The sequence below is a fragment of the Fistularia commersonii genome, chromosome 19 (genome assembly GCF_037954325.1).
Source record: "Fistularia commersonii isolate RoL2024-O1a breed Wild chromosome 19, RoL_Fcom_v1.0, whole genome shotgun sequence".
In the NCBI taxonomy this organism is placed as follows: domain Eukaryota; kingdom Metazoa; phylum Chordata; class Actinopteri; order Syngnathiformes; family Fistulariidae; genus Fistularia; species Fistularia commersonii.
The window spans coordinates 5,945,001-5,961,896 of record NC_141302.1 but is presented as its reverse complement, the minus strand read 5'-3'; the positions used below and the strand labels follow the sequence as shown (position 1 = coordinate 5,961,896).

The 16,896-nt window shown below is 43.9% G+C and overlaps 1 protein-coding gene across 2 annotated transcripts in view; it reads left to right on the top strand.

Moving 5' to 3' along the window:
* Positions 1 to 837: 837 nt before the first annotated feature.
* Positions 838 to 16,896, top strand: part of aspnat (aspartate N-acetyltransferase) — a 23,336-nt gene continuing 7,277 nt past the window's right edge. The window contains exons 1-3 of one of the 2 annotated variants that reach the window (XM_086166157.1): positions 838 to 1,416; positions 2,479 to 2,643; positions 16,196 to 16,896. The exon at positions 16,196 to 16,896 is cut by the window's right edge and continues 7,277 nt beyond it. In XM_086166157.1, the coding sequence (XP_086022283.1) occupies positions 1,110 to 1,416; positions 2,479 to 2,643; positions 16,196 to 16,563 (840 nt within the window). In that variant the 5' untranslated portion in view covers positions 838 to 1,109 and the 3' untranslated portion in view covers positions 16,564 to 16,896. The remainder of the gene's footprint in view (positions 1,417 to 2,478; positions 2,644 to 16,195) is intronic. The other variant, XM_086166158.1, reaches the window with a different exon arrangement.

Here is a 16,896-nt window from a genome sequence, read left to right as displayed (position 1 = left end):
CTACACGGTCGTTACATGTAATTACGTCCATATGGGGTGGAGTGGAGAGAGGATTTCGGGTGGTTGAAGGTTCGAGGGATTACAAAGCAACAAAAGAGCGACACACACACACACACACACGCACACACACAAGGGGGGGGGGATGATGGGAGATTTCAGGTGCGCAATACGGTGAGATGGAGCAGGTTGAGGAGGCGATGGGAAAGCCGGGGAGGGATTCCAGCTCCGCAGCGTGTGTGTTTATGTGTGTGTGTGTGTTTCAGGGTGGGATCTGAGCGGCCCTTTTTCATGCAGATTCCTCCCGGTGCCTATCTGACATGGGGATCTGCAGCGTCCAGCCGCTCCAAGCCGCCTCGACGGATCACATGAATCCCCGGCGAACCTCCGCCGATCCGGTGACGGAAGGACGGAAGGCCCCCGACGCGTTATGACAAAGCCGTCGCCGGTCACGAGCATCACAAGGGGCGCTTTGTAACAGCCTCATCCCTGGGATTTCCTCCCGTTTGACGCACCGTCCCTAGTTTACCTTTTTGCATTCCGCCCTCTTTCATTTTTCAATTGTTTTTCATTTAAAGCCGCAGCGCGTCGACATAACGGGATCCTCCTGGAGATCCTTAAGATGGAACGGCCCGATCTACGCAATCTGCCCCCTCCAACCCTAAAACACACACATTCAGAGGCGAAAAGGAGAGGTCGCACACACACACACACACACACACCCCTCCCTCGCCCATCAGCATCCGTCGTCGCAGCGCCTCCACCAATGCGCGCCCCCCCCGGCCCGGCTCTGCCCGCCCGCCCGCCTATAAATACAGGCCGCGTCGCGCCGGCGAGGCTCGGTCGTCAGAAACGCTCAGGGTTGCAGCAGAATCCCCCCATTCGTCTTCTCCCCATCCCCCGTTCATCGTTTCTCTGTTTCCAGGAAAGCCTCAGGCATTATCCATTTTCACTCCATTTTTTTTTTTACTTCCCCCCCGACCCCCCAAACCCACCCACCACCCCTTCTCTCTCTCTCTCTCTCTCTCTCTCTCTCTCTGAACTGCAGTTTGTTTTTTTTGGTTTTTTTTTGCCCCCATCCCCACACACACACACCCCCCGAGGCCAGTTGCATGCATTTTTCGTCTCCCAAAATGGTTTGCGAGACTAAAATCGTTGCGGACGAGCACGACGCCATACCCGGGACCAAAAAAGAGTCGATCATGTGGAGCTCCCCTCCGTCCAGCGCGGCTCTGAGCGCCGCCGCCGAAGCCAAGGATGCGCGCAGGGATGCGGTTTTTATCCGCGAGTTCGAGCGCGGCGACCGGGAGGAGGTGCGCCGCATCTTTTACGAGGGGATCATGGAGAGGATACCCAACACGGCGTTCAGGGGGCTTCGGCAGCAACCCAAGACCCAGATCATATACGCGCTCCTCACAGGTAGGCGACCCCCCCACCCCCCCCACGCACACACACACCCTCCCGAACCCGCACACTCCCGACGCTATTTGTTTCCCGCGAGAAACTTCAGACTCACTTTTAGTGGAAGAGGGGGGAGGTGTGTGTGTGCGTGTGCGTGTGTGTGTGTGTGTGATCGCCCCCCCCCAACACACACACACACACACACATTTTTATTTGTGAGTTTGCGTTTCCGTGGGGGGGGGGGTTATCTGAACAACTTGCGTCCGGCTCCACGCAAAGCAACAACAAAAACCGCGTCGTGTGGCTTTGCGTGAGTTCAAGCGCGAATCCACCCCTCCCGGCGTGTTGCTCACACCGTGCAACAAAAGACACGAGCACGCGCCTCACGCACGTGAATGAATAAGTGAATGAATGTAAGGCAGAGAGCACGCACGCACCTCGAAATATAACCCACTCACACACACACACACACACACACACACACATACATACAATCCACTCCCGAGCCAGCATCGAGGACCCCCCCCCCCCCCTCCCGCCGCCTTTGCGCCAGTCATGTGCGCCTCTGACCCGGCCTGTGAGGATGAGGATGCCGGCGTGGATCGGAGCCTCCTGGAGGGCGGCTGGCGCCTTTGCGCACGTCGGGATTAAACCTTATAAAAAAAAAAATAAAAAAAAACACCCACTTATGCATGAATCATCGCCTGTATTCCCCGAAACAATTGTCTCATTTACCGATTATAAGTCAAATGTGTCTTTATGGAGCCCGGGAGGAAACTTAGTGCTCACTGGTGAATGCAGGAATCACAGCATGCCACGCAGAAAAAAGCCCCACTTTGCTCCCACTTGCGCCCCCACGCGTTTCACCTGACTAACAACACCAACACCGGGCTGATAATCTGAACCCCCCCACCCAGCCTAACCGACGTGCAGTTTCTACTGTCAATCTGTTTGATAAACCAATGCATTTATTCATGCTGTCTGTGTTTTGTCTGTCTGTGGGGTCAAATTCTGCCAAAATCAAACATGTGATTCTCTTTTCTGACAGGTTTCGTTTATTTTTCTTCCATTTCTCTATAGTAATGTGCTTTTTCATGACCAAATCCGTCACGCTGACCTGCTGTGCGCCAATCTTTCTCATGGGTGCGCGCTACTACTACAGCAGGAAAGTTATCCTGAGTTATCTGGACTGTGCTTTGCACACGGACATGGCTGACATAGAGGCTTATTACATGAAACCCACAGGTAAGGCACCAGAGGAACCCTTGGCGATCCCACTGCCGTGTGAATGTTGAGACAAAATACAAACATGTTGGCCGGTTTGTCAGGCGGCAATGCTCCACCGCCAGATATAAGATAAAAAAACAACAACAAAAGAGACCCCGTAAAAAAGAGAAGGGTTTAAAACCCCACTCGAAAAACAGTTGAGACGCGGAAAAACGAGTTTGGGAAATTTTCAAATGACACGACAAGCGGTGTAATGGACACCTGGGTGTCCTGCGACGCGGCTCAAACGACCCCAGACACATTAGCTGCTTTCTCGGCCTTCCTTTTTCCTCTCCCTCTGTTCTCCGCCTCCCTTTTCTGCCCCTCCTCCACGTATTTCCCCCACTCCTTCCCCCACCTGCTTCCTCTCCGAGCTCCGCTCGGGTCGCAGGCTTTGACGGCAGCCTGAGGAGGAGGAGGAGGGGTTGCATCGCAGAGCTATTGATCGCGAGGAGGAAAAACGCTGATACACTTTCCTGCAGTACGCTCGTCGTCTGCGAGGCTCATTCCCCCCCCGCTAAAGCTTTTAATTGGAGAGGTCAGTTGAGCCGGAGTGTGATTTTCAAACTACTCATCCTCCTCGGAATCTCAGTCGGGTTCGGGGCACATGATATCCTGCACACATTCCCTTGTCCCGTAACTTCCTGCTCTCATTTATCCCCTGTTAACCCAAAGCATGTGGCCAATATAAAAAGCAGGTGTTAGTTAAGTCAGTCAATTGCCCCCCCATTGTCTCTTTCTTTTAGACATTGTGCCCTCCGGTTTGGTAATCCACTGCACGCACAATTGCAATTTAGCACTCCCATTATTGCAGCAGGGCTGTGATGGTTTAGAGGGGGTCAGGCACCACTGCTCTTGGACAATGCTAATGATTATATCTATGCAAACTGAATGGGTCCAGGGGATGAGCACCTGGGCACCGACGTGCAGTCCTGATGGGGAGGCACCACCGATGCCATTGTCATTTGGTGTGTTGTGTGTTTTGTCGGAATGTTTGCATGGCGGCGTGGCATGTAGCACGTAGGAGACGGGCCGGCGACCCCAGACACAATTCCTTTTAATCTTAAAGGTCACTTAACCCTTTCAAAAGGCTCGTCGGCTACAGCGGACGTAGTATACACTCATCCGCCCAAATCTGAACAATTCTGGTTGACTGAGATGAAACGAGATCTACATTTGAGTTTGGGTTTTAGGTAATAATGCGCGTCTCTGTTTCGATCTCAATTTGAAATCGGCGTTAAATAGGTAGGATAGCACATTTTATTGTTACGCGTTTAACTGAACTCATTTGGAAGGTATCCGGGAATTCCTTTCTGAAAAAAAAACATCAGTTTTCCATCAGTATCAGAGACAAATACCAACCTAAAATATTTCTATAATTTTGTAGTGAGAGAGAAAAAAATGCTGTAGAAAGCAATGCTTAAAGGGGATTGTCAGAAGTACATTTATCAATGTTTTGTAAAGTTCTATCCAAGCTCAGAAAAGCAGTTGTACCTAGATCAAACAAAAACATATGTGTTTGGAAACTAACTCACATAAGCACCTTTGCCAAGTGGCTACATTTGGCGCAAGATTCGCACCAACCTCTTAAGAATAACATTGTCTTTTTTTTATTTTCTTTTTGTGATGGCTTTTTTTCCCCAATCACATCTCTAATATCTTCTTTCAAGTAATCCCAAGTACAGTATATGCAAGGGTTACTTTGAGGAGGAGCCAACAGCTAATGTTAAAAAAATGTGTCCGCTCCTTCGGCAGCAGACCTTTCTCCTCTGTAGACAGAGGCATCACTTGGATTTTGCTCCTGGTGAGTTTTAAGTGAAAACAGACAGCATTGAAAGCTCTACATTGGTTTTAATTTTTCAAGAGTGACCTCCTACGTGTCTGGGGTGAGGCCCATTACTGAGCATGCCCTGTTTTGATTAATTCAGATAGAGGAACCGAAAAAAAAAGGGCCAAATTTTGGAAGTATGTGTTTGTATGTATGCATGATTACTCTCTGTGAGGGTTATTTTTCATTTATTAGTTACATATTATTGATATCGGCCATTAGTGATGTAGCTAACCCAGTGTGAGTAGTGAGGACTTTCATTTTTAAAAGGAAGTGCTGCTTTCAACGCGGAAAAATCGATTCAATCACCGAAAGAGGAAAAAAAACATTGGTGACCTTTTCTGCCAGTTGATTTTGACAATTGACTGAAACAGTAAATGTAATAAACTCCAATGACTGGGCATTCACCACAGAAACAGGCAAAGAAAACAACGGATAGAAGGCGGACATTAAGAGAGAGATGAGAGGGTAACTGTCCACATACTATGACTGTACTGATCAATACGCGTATCTCCTCTGTGTGTGTGTGTGTGTATGTGTGTATGTGTGTGTGTGTGTTTGTGTGTACGCACAGTGATAACTCACTCAGCTGTACTGTTAAGGCCAGCTGTTTCCTCTTTCATTTGCCTCATAAAAGAGTGTGTGTGTGTGTGTGTGTGTGTGTGTGTCGACGGGGAGGTTTTGAAGAAAAAAGAACAGTGACGTGTTGTAGTTTGCACAAAATTTTTTTTAACTTCAACTAACTGCAACAGTTTGGCACAAAAACAGATTTATGTTGAACTGAGCTCCAATCATCTCCATTCATCAGTTCAATGGGTACGTGACAGTTATGCAATTAAAATGTAACATCTGCTGGCCCGCTCGCTGCGCGTGCACAATGCGCAATAAATCAATTATACATCAATCTAGCAATAAATGCCTAACAATGGTTTTTCGATGAGTAACCTGGATTTTTTTTTTATGATTATAAATGAGTATCGGAAGCTCAAATGCGCTGCGCTTTTGTGCTGGAAAATTGAATTATGAATCAACTAAAGCAGATGTATAATGGTTGTTAGACCAGTCAGATGAGCGTTAAAAAATGCAATCACACGACAGCGGACTAAAATCCTGTTGACCGGCACAACATCTTTGGTTTAACTCAAGTTAAGTATGATGCTTGACTTTTAATTGGACAAAAATAAGCATTTTGACTCAGGGATCTGAGACATTTGAAGCAGATTATGGAATTACTCAAAAGTGAAAAGAGGGGAGTTTCACATTTTGTCAAGTTTAAATCCTTAGTGTATAAACACAATTTTTGGACACTAAATTTGACCAACATTGCAAACATGAAATTTGTATACAGCGCTATCTCACAGGTTCACTCTTTTCTCTTTCATTTCCTCAGAAAAACATCATAATTGGGGTTAACAGATATATTCAAATAATATTTAGATACTCAATGATAGTCTTGAGTAGTATCTAATGAACAGCTATGTTGGACATAGATTTTAGTTTGATCAATCAAGTAAACATAAAAAAGTACAAAACTCCAACATTGTCACAAGACTTCGAATGTCATGGCAATTGTTTTAAGATTAAGTTCAGATTGACATTGACATTATTCAGAATTTAAGATACCATTTATGGTTGGCACTCGTCATAACACCACAACCTGAATTCGGCTGGCTTGGTGACAGGGAATGGATATACAACATACTGAATTTGAAAAGTAAAGAAAAAAAACAACAACAAAAAACACAAACTGAAATGTTTTACATGAATCTGCATTTATGGGTTGAGAGTTCAACATTCCAGCGCGGTGCTCAAATAATTACAACTACAACTTATCATTTCTTAATCTCATTGAGCGATTACGTCACGGCAGAAACCTTTGAGGAGCATTGCAGATATCTCCTTATGTTCAGTCAGTGGCCGCCTGACTTTACTTTACTAAAAGTGTATCCATAAAAAGTAAATTTAATGTAATGAGGGCAAGGCTGTACACTGAGCCAAACCCTCCCTGGCATGAGGCGATACCCGCTCAGTAATATGGCCTGTTTAATGAGGCGTCAGGACCACGGCGGGGTCTCATCCAGGCAAGAGTCCATTATTACACCTGCCAGTCAGTCACTCTCAAGCTGTGTGTGTGTGTGTGTGTGTGTGTGTGTGTGTGTGTGTGTGTGTGTGTGTGTGTGTGTGTGTAGGATGAGTCTGCTTCTTCCACCAGTACCTGCTACGCTTATTTTTAGCACTGAACGATAGAAAGAGCAAAAAAGAAAGGCAGAATATGAGAAGTGAGCGAGTTCCAGATAGAAAATCGGGGCATCTATGGGAGGGGTGTCCTCCTCGACTATATTTTGAGCGAGAAAGACAAGAGTTTACTGGTGAGCGTGCAGTCAAAGGGATCTCCAGGGAGATATTTCTGACTTGTCAGCTGAAGCATCTTAGACTAATCATGCACCCCTCTCTTCCACCTTTTCTATCTCTTATTCCACCTTGTTGTTTCCTCCAATTATCCACCTCCCACATCTCTTACTCACCATGTTACAATCATCGTCTTTGTCAGCAATGTTGCAGTTTCTGCACAAGCCTTGACATTTCAATTAAAAGGCCCGAACCCTTACAGATGACCAGGCTTATTTCTCATAGCGATTCAGATAAATGAAGTAATAACAGCAAAACGAATAACAGTGATAATAAAAATAGCTTTCATTTTTCCTTACCTTGTCTGTTGTCAATTAGTACAGGTGGCAAAGGCCAACCCAATGAAATGGACAAGAAAATGCAGCTTAAAGTTGTTGTTTTTTCCAAGAAGCTGAAAAAAAAAGAGCAAAAATTAATACATGAGACACAATCCAAACCTAAAAATCATATATTAACCTTTGCAAAATGATAGATGCTTGTAAACAGTTGAACGTGGTTGAATATTGTGCTCAAATTATCAATTCATCCTTTATCAAGTGTGAATTATTTCTTTTAATTATTCACTTTAATGTGTCTGGATTAATTCTGTTTTCTCAGGAAATATTAAAGAAAAATCAAGTTAAAAAATTGGCCTGACTTTGCAGTCAATCTAAAAAACATCATCTGGAGGTAAAACATATTGATTAATCATTCAAAAAAATATAGAGAATGACCAATTGTTTTAAGAGTTTGTAGTTTTCAAATGGGTTAAATGAGGACAAAGCCAACACCTGCCAGAATCTGAACAAGAACATTTGAATTCACTTTGACTCAAAGTAATATTAACATTTCTACAAAAAGAGTTAATATATTTATAATCAAATAGTTCCAAAATATGTATTTCCTCACAGCGGATGCACATTAAGATTATAAAACATGCAACCTCAGACTTTGCTAGGGTTTGTCCATCACTGTCGTCCAACTCTGCCTAGAGTGTCTGCAAGCTGTGAGACACGAGAGACTCTCACAGTCCATTATCTCTGCTGCAGGAATGTTAACATATGTATCTCTTCTTTTGAGGATGCGGTGCGGGTCATTAATAATTCATCGGGGCCTTACTAGCAGCTCCGGCCTGTCTCAAATACTGCTTCAATCGATACGGAACAAAGGTGTTCATGGAGCAGCTTCGTCATTAATTGTCTCGCTTTGCAATCGCAAGGCCCGAGCAGACCTTTTAGAGCCCGAAAGACAGGATAGTCTGTTATAAATAAAACCAGGTGGACTGACATTGCTAGGTGTTTAGTCACACAAAAGACTGTGTTTTGTCATATTCCCGAAAGAAAAGTCAAGTCAATTCCCTTCTTGAAGTCAAACTTTGGCTGAGGTTGGTTATTACACTACATAAGTCATCTGCTTGTCTGGTTCTGCCTTTTGTAAATGAATAAGAAACTAACTGTGTGTTGATATGGGAAGAAAGTGCCATTAAAGAGAATAGTGAAGAGGAAAACAGGTTAGAGAGTAATGAGGTTAAGTTGAGACTATTATATAATCAGAAAGCTAATGATTTCAAACAGACCACACATGTGTGTTGTGACAAGTCACAAGTTGTGACATTTTGCATGCTGGTATAAATCTTATTGTAATGGTCTTGGACTTCATTAGGCGGCGGGAGCAGAAATAATGAGGGGAGCAATTATTCAACGTCAAATTTAACCTTGAAGAACCACATCCCTGTTTGCTTTGCATCTGATTGTCATTTTTTTGCATGGCCTGCTTTTGTGAATCTCTCAAGATAAAGGATCTTGGTCTTTATATTATGGACAAAATGAAGAATAATGAATGACAGGAGGAAAGCTAAAAAGTAGAAATTGCAATCAAAAATACCAGACACTACTCACATTAACAATGCAGCTGTGTTTCCAAAGAACAGCTGAAACTCTCTCGTGCTGCCCATCTCTTCACCTGCCCGCATTTGCCTTCCTAAAAGAGACCGTGCCCTCATAACTTTCTATTGCGTAATGCACTGATAAACTAATTCCTGTACAACCTATAACCAAGCTGTGTCAGTTGGCACGCTACAATTAAATCAATAACTAAAATTTGCTGACTTGAGGTGGTCCGCAGAAATGTTCTCTACCCTCCCCCATGTCGATCACAAAGTGTTTTCGCCCCATCTCCAAGAAGCGGAATGGATTGTCATAGGGAGTCTGCAGCTGTCTTCGGTGTGCATTATGCTAAATAAAGGCTTATTCTACTGACTGCAGGTGTGGGGGAGTGTAGAACTGCTGGAGGTCGTGTTGTAAAGTGGGCAACAGTGCAGTCTGTTTTCTGGCGTCAGAAAGAAACCCCCTGGAACCCAAAGTTGTTGGCCAGTTGCTGATGAAAGCTGTAGGTCTTCTTTTGGAGCACCTTTGATGCCCAGCACAACACATGGAAGCTTGTCCACCCAGCTACTGTCCACAGGACTTGGTCATCTAGAGGACTCCATGGAATGGTGGAAGCACTCGCATAGTCCATTACCCTGTACGGAGTGGTGCGGTGGAGCTTCACACCCAGGTTGTCAGCAATGGCGGTCCATAATTTGGAGGTAAAGTGTGAGCCCCTGTTGGATAACGGGTCGGATGGAGTGCCAAACCTGGCAATCGAGGTTCCGATGAACACCTCGGGTGTCATCATATGTGTCACTGGGACAGCCTCCATCCATCTAGTGGTCCTATCCACCTCGGGGAAAAGGTAATTGAACCCATGGGAAGAGGGCCCACCAGATCCACATTAAAGTGATCACACCTCTTCTCACACACACAGAAGTGGGCGGAAGGTACTTTGGTGTTGCAATGAACCTTGGCGCATTTACACTCTGCACTTGAATCTGCCCAGTCCACATTTTTGCTTGAGTCCATGCCAGACAAACTTGGCTGCCGCCAACATTTGAGAAGTCTTTCCATCAGGGCTGGAGAGGCCATGCACAGTTTTTCATACTGTGCATGGCCTCCGTGCAGTGAGGACAATCGACAGTGGCCGTCCAGTGGTGACATTGTAAAGTAGTGCGGTGCCGCCAAAGGAGACCTCCATCGATTGCAGTCCAGTAGTTGCATTTCTCAATGGCTCGGCGTCTGGATTGGTGTACTGACTGGCTGCCATTTAGGTGTAGTCAAGCCCCAGGGGGCCAGCTCCAGCGGAGGCAGTCCGCATCAAAGTTGGCCTTGCTTAAAACATGCTGTATGTCCTTAGCGATCTTTGAGATGTAGGCGAGCTGCCACTATTCGTGGGCTAGCCACAGCTCAGACAATATAGACATTGTGAATGTTGGTGGCCTGTGATTGATCAAAGCTGAAAATTGGGAACGGAAGAGCTGAACGGTGACGCAGACTTTTCAAGGTTGAAGATGTTGTGCTTGCATTCAATGGAGCGTAACTGCCATCTGAAGAAAGCAAGCGATTGCCGGGCAAGTGGTCACCCACTGCCCAGGCATTGCACTCATAGCATAGTTCAAAGTATGATGATAGCTATCAGTGCATCAGGTGATGATTGTCCAAAGTAGTCTTAGTCTCAGTGAATGATGAAGTGCTTAAAGCACTGCTTGGATTGGATCTGAATTTAGCATGGTAAAAATGCATTTGCAGCTCAGAACCCCATTGGGGCAAACCCCTTGCTGCATTGCTTATCACGCCAACGCACAACAGTGGCGTGATAAGCGGCGTGTGCCTGGGTGGATAGAGCCGCGTAGGCAGGCATGAGTGCGGAGGCCATCATGTCATGGTGTTGAGCCAGGAATGTCCTGTCAACCTCCGAGGTCAGAGCGTGGTGGTCAGTGATGGAGGTGTGAGCAATAACTACGTGCTCCAGAGTTTAGAGCTGCTATAAGAAGAGCTGGATGAAGAGAAAGTCAGTGTTGTGCTCCCCCATGAGGTCAGCCATTTTGTCCGTAAGTTCAAAGGGCAAGCTGTCTCCTGCAATTAACCTGCTGGGTGCTCTCCCTGCAACAAAAAGTTCAAAAGTCTTTAACAGATGTTTTTTTTTTTTATTACCTAACATTAATTATGTGCAGGACAATCACCCTTTTCGCAGTTGAACATCCCAGAGCTGACATGATGTGGTAGTACTGTGTGCCAACCTTTAGCAAACCAAGCTGAAGCAGTCTTTGTCGCCATCATTGTTTGGTATGTCTCTAGAAACCCAAGGCAGACAAACCTCGGGGTCACCAGAGTGGGAATTACAATCTGTAACACGCAGGCATTTCTCCGTTGATAACGCAGCGCTGTGTCATGCAGCTGAAACTTTCTCATGCTACCCATCTCTTCGCCTGTCTGGGTAAGCAAACGACAACAATGACATACGGAGAATTACATCAATAATGTCCTCCACAGGTTGACATAATGCATAAACTGGTATCTTTAACACATATTTAAGAAATGTAAAAAAAGGATGAGAGGTGAAGTCTTCAAGGAAAAAATACCAACCCCCAGTTGTCATGACTGAGAACCTTCACAGACACAGTACCATTATTAGGGAATTAAAGCACACATTGCGAAATAAAATGAGGTCACACATTTAACCATGGAAAACATGTAATCAAAAAAACAAGGTCAAATAAACATCAAATGCGGTTAAGCCATTTTTTGAACTTTTGTAAGACCTGATGCCCAGCCTGCTCAGGGTGCTTATTTTCTGATGGGGAACTTAAGCACAACAAGAAGAGGCGCCGTCTAGACTGAACGCTTATTAACCGAATTAGCTCTTTAGGTTTTATCTGAAGAAAAGGAGAATAATCTGGTTACAGACCATAAAAAAAAACCTTTATTGTACGCGTGCGTTCGTTTGCGCGCTCATATCACAATCACTTCATCATATCACTTTAAGGTACCCACGCATGTGCATGAAAGGCAGACATTTAAAGATATTAGATCTGTTTCAAGAAGGACACACTAATCAGATTTAATTTTTTTTGCTTGAATCTAAAAGATTTCTTAGGCTCCTCTGTATTTCCTGCCTTCAGTCTGCTACGATTTACTTTTTTGACTTCAGATCATCTAAATTCTTCGCATCCCCTCACACTGGTCTTCTTCCCTCCCTGGCTCAGTATGTATGCCCCGGTAGCAAGAATGGATCCTTTCAGTCTCATCACTATAAGTGTTAACATGAAGCCTGTCCTCCCTCTGTCAGAGAACAGATGAAAAATACCTCCACATTGTCCCACTTTTCCTTACTTTTTCCAACTTTTTTTTTTTAACCCTAGCTGAACATGTAGTCGAGAGGGATTTCTTGAAGCATCATATTTGGAGTAGGGGAATGTGTTGCAGATTCTCTTAACTTTGACATTTTTGAGGTTCCATAAGTTGATAGTGTCGCTTCTTCTCACAGTATACTCTAAGCAGTAAAGCTACGTTGCAGCTCTCTTTGGTTCCTCTGATTATGACCAAGTTCATACCAGAGTTGGACACCAGAGCTACATTTAAAGGTTGCCTTTACTTTATTCGGACCATGGCAGTTGGTGCGTGAAATACAAATTAGATGGAACAATGTAACAGTAAAGTAAACTCATGATTTGGTTTGATCGGTATTACTAGGCACGTGGTTAACTATAATACAATTAACAAAGAAAGAATAAAAACATATCTTTGTTTTGGATGTTTTCTGTTTTCCATAGTCTGTAAAGTGAATTCCAGGAATACAGTTACAAAGTAAATTCTTAATGAAGCCCACTGACCCACAGCGTCAAAGCAAATCTAAATACCATCATCTTCTCATGCTGAGTTTAACAGATGCGATATTTTTGTCCATTCTTTCCTTCATGATTCAAATTTTTATATCACAAAATTTTGGTGCGTGCTGCATCACTACACCCACCCCTCAGAGTCTTTTGAATTGTTGCATAAGGTATTTTTTTTTTATAAAGAAGATACATATATTAGGGTGGAAATCATCTGTACTATTTTTAAAGGCGAGGAAGAAAAGGGGAAAAACTAACTCCACGTCTTCCCCACTCTTCAAAATGCAATATCCGGTTGAATAATGATCACTAAGTCACAGGAGTTTAATATCAGGGTCTGACGTTAAGTTCCTGCTCGTAGGTCCCTGTTGCCTGCTTAGTGGTCAATTGAAAAGCAGTGTCAGAGAGGAAAGGCATGAAAGCATAGATATAACATTTTCATTGCTTTTTCTGCCCAAGTTTTCCCTTTGATCCAAATGATTGTAATGAAACAGTCAAAAGTAATCCATGCGATGTGAAAAGCAAACAAGCAGAGGGATGGTGGTGTGCATGCTTTCCTGTGTTGTCCTCATTCGTGGCACAGAAGCAGTTCAGACAGATGGTCAGGAGGGGTTTATGGAAACATACTCCCCCCCCCCCCCCCCCCCCCACACACACACACACATGCACAAGAGCATCGTAATGCTGGCAAAGTGTATCAAGAGTTGACGCTGCAGCTTTGAGATTTGTTTACAATCAGACATAATTGTCAGAAAGCAAGATATTCTACACTTGCTTTGAGACCTCCAGCAACAGAATGGAGGGGAAGAGAGGCACACACACACCTGGACACTCCCACCCCTCCCAAGAGCATCCTAAGAACCAGATACACAAAGCGGTGAGGAGAGTAAAACCCCACAGGTCAGCAGGGCAACATCCCTTAACATGGTCAGGACAAAGGAGATGACAATGGATGTGAGGAAGGAGAGGAGACATGAGCTACTGTTCATTCATGAGAGTGAAAAAGAAAGGGTGTGCGGTTTAAATACCTGGGTGAAAGATCCTCGGCAACTTCGACAGCTGCATTGTTGAGAGGATCTTAACCAGCTGCATCACCATATGGTAAAGCAGCGCCACTGCAGACTGCAGAGAAGATCGCCAGAAACCCAGTGCCTTGTCCGGAGACCATTTACCACCACAGGAGAGCTGCCGCTGTTGTCAAGGATCGCACCCGCCCCCAACATGGACTGTTCACACTTCTACCTTCAAGCTGGAGATGCAGAAGTGTGAAATGTAGAACCTCAGGCCTAAAGAACTTGGTCAATCCGAACGCCATCAGACTCCTGAACAACTGACAGGAGTCTACAATTTGTTCACATCTCAACTTAGACGTTAAATTTGCCGTTGCACAAGAGGTATCAAGCAGCCATGAATGACCTCCGACTACCTCCAGTGACCGTTTACCTGTCAATCGCACGCATTCTCGATTTGCACATTTAATTACCGCATGGAAAGTTTACATTTCCACTCTATCTTTCATTTGCTGGTCTTTATTGTCCCTATTTATTTAGTACAAATATTTTTATTTGTACAAATCTGCATCAGATTATTTTGTTGTTTTTTTCTTCTCTTTTTTGCTTTGTTTTGAAAAAAGTCTGGCCAGTCATGTGACACGGGGTCAATCATTTAAGGGTTGGGTCGAAATTACATTCAAAATTTCAATGTCACTACAGCAGTGAGTGGGGTTAAGGGTTCAACAATTGTAGCTATGGCTCTTCATACAATTTTGAAATCTCTTACTTTCCAAAGTGGCGAACCTTCCAAAAGCGCTAAAGATTTGTTAGTTACCAGGGTGTATTGACGCCGAATCCTTCACATGACAGTTTTTTGATTCTGTAACTGAAGTCTCAAGATCAGCTTAACCCAGCTGAGTTGTAAATACCACCACGTGTCATGTGTGTTTTCTATTTTATGCATGTGTTTAGCTGATGCAGCTAAAAAAATGGCGAGGACAGAAAACAGGCAAACATAAGAGGAGAGAATGAGGAATTAGGGTCAAAGAACAGAAGGACACTGTTTTTAATTTTTTTACTACCCACAAGTCAGCCATTACCAGTCATGCAATAGTCTGATTTACTTTATCTATTCAAAACAGATGGCCCTGTTTTAGTCAGATTCCAGTTATCCATTGGCAAACACATGGCACAAACACAACTGACATTGATGGAGGACTGTTATTTGACAACTATTATGATATCACTATTTTTCACTATGCTCATTACCTATAATTACCTGTTTATTCCTTTTTATTCTGGGATATAGTTTTGTGAGATTGATATATAAATAATTTAATAGATAAGGATATTTAGAGTAACAATAACTATACACATATAATTATTATCTGTCTACTGTGCATATCTCATGTACAATTTGCCTCATTATATATTATAATCACTGCTATTGGCTGTCCACTGGGTCTCAGGAAAACAAATTTTGTTCCATTTTCTCACAGTGGAATGACAATAAAAACCCTCCAATCCTTCAAATAATACAAGGAAGGCTATAACCTGCAGAAGTCTTAGCCTTAACTACTGAAATCCAAACCTGTCTGTCATCAAAAGAAGCATGATGACAAATATTTTACTCTGCTGAGTTTATCAAAAAGACAACGTATGCTCGCAATGTATTTAGTCACAACTGATTCAACAGGCTGACACTCAAACCCTTATCGGTACTCTGGTGGAGGAGCATTGACTGCTGACATGTTTATCTGAATCGATCTAACCTTTTATATCTCTATGGAATGTGTTTGTCTTTTCATCCTTTTACACAATGTGCACGAGTTGCAGTTAAAAAGACTGTGTTTAACTTACTCCTGGTAAAACGAAACAAGAATCAGCCGCTAGGACACAGGCGCTTGTTTGGGTTCCCTTCGCTTAATGGTGACTTTTAACAATACTTTACAATACTTTTAGATCACCTTGTTCTTGTCACATTTGTAGTATTTAATCGCTTATGAGGTAATTCATACTGGTCTGGTGCTATTTGGGGTTTTTGCTCGTGGCTTATAGATCTACAAGGCAACGTGTTTGGACCAAAGTAGCAAAAGCATTTTGACTCAACATTCACTGCCAGAAATGTATCTCTCTCCATTCATTAAAGTTCTGTAAAGAAAATACAGGATCTTATTTAGAGCTGTCGTTTAAATGCCAGGTCTAAATATGATTCTTCTCACGTAGTTGTAAGTGCACTACTGAGCTACAGAGGCTGTGCATTTCATGTTAGATGCCGACTAATGGTCAGTATGAACTCAATTATTTAAGATCTGTCCTCTTGCTATGAGATCATCTGAGGTGCTTGTTGATTCCTAGCTCTGGAGGGGAGGTTGATATCTCTCCTTTCTTTGTGATTAAAAAATCGCACCACACCGTCACCAGCCGATTAGCATAATTCAATAGAAATCCAGCTTCAGGCAGAGCTAAACGCGCTGTTGTGACACCCAGTTCAAATAGGATGCTAACTATTGAATGTTTAGCAAATAGAACTGTCAAGAAAAACTGTTCAACTTTGCATTCATCTGCAAGTGCAAACCTGACCTAATTTTTTCAAACCTGTTTTCTTCTCAGGGTCTTGTTTCTGGGTAGCAGTGCTTGACGGACATGTGGTGGGCATCGTGGCGGCGCAGGGCAGGGAGGAGGAAAACATGGTTGAGCTGCGACGCATGTCAGTGGACTCGCGCTATCGTGGCAAAGGCATTGCAAAGGCACTGGGTCGTCGTGTTCTGGAGTTCGCCGTGCGCAACAACTATGCCGCCGTGGTCCTCGGCACAACGGCCGTCAAGCTGGCTGCTCACAAGCTGTACGAGTCACTGGGCTTTCGCCAAACGGGCCAGAATGAGGACTACAGGCTCCCTGGGATGAGCCGCTCGCCGCTGGAGAGGCTGTTCTTTCAGATCCGCTACAGCCGCTACCGCCTGCAGCTCCGTGAGGAGTGAGAGGTGACAGGGAGAGGGAGAGGGAGATGGAGAAGGGGAGATGGAGAAAGAGAGGGACAGAGCGAGAACAAGGACCCCCACCTTCACCCGTGAACCCCAGCTACATCCTCTCGTCCGAAAGCTTTTATTTATTTTGTGTTGTTAGAGATAACTTCAACTATTACTTAACTCCTCTATTTCTTCTTTAAAGTCACTAACATTTTTATTTCTATTTTGCTTATGTTGCGGATGTTTTGTATTATACTTTTACATTTTGAAATAAGAGTTTGTTTCTTTTCCTCCATTTTATTAATCTGTTTTTTTTTTTAATTTGATTTTTTTTTTTTTTTTTTT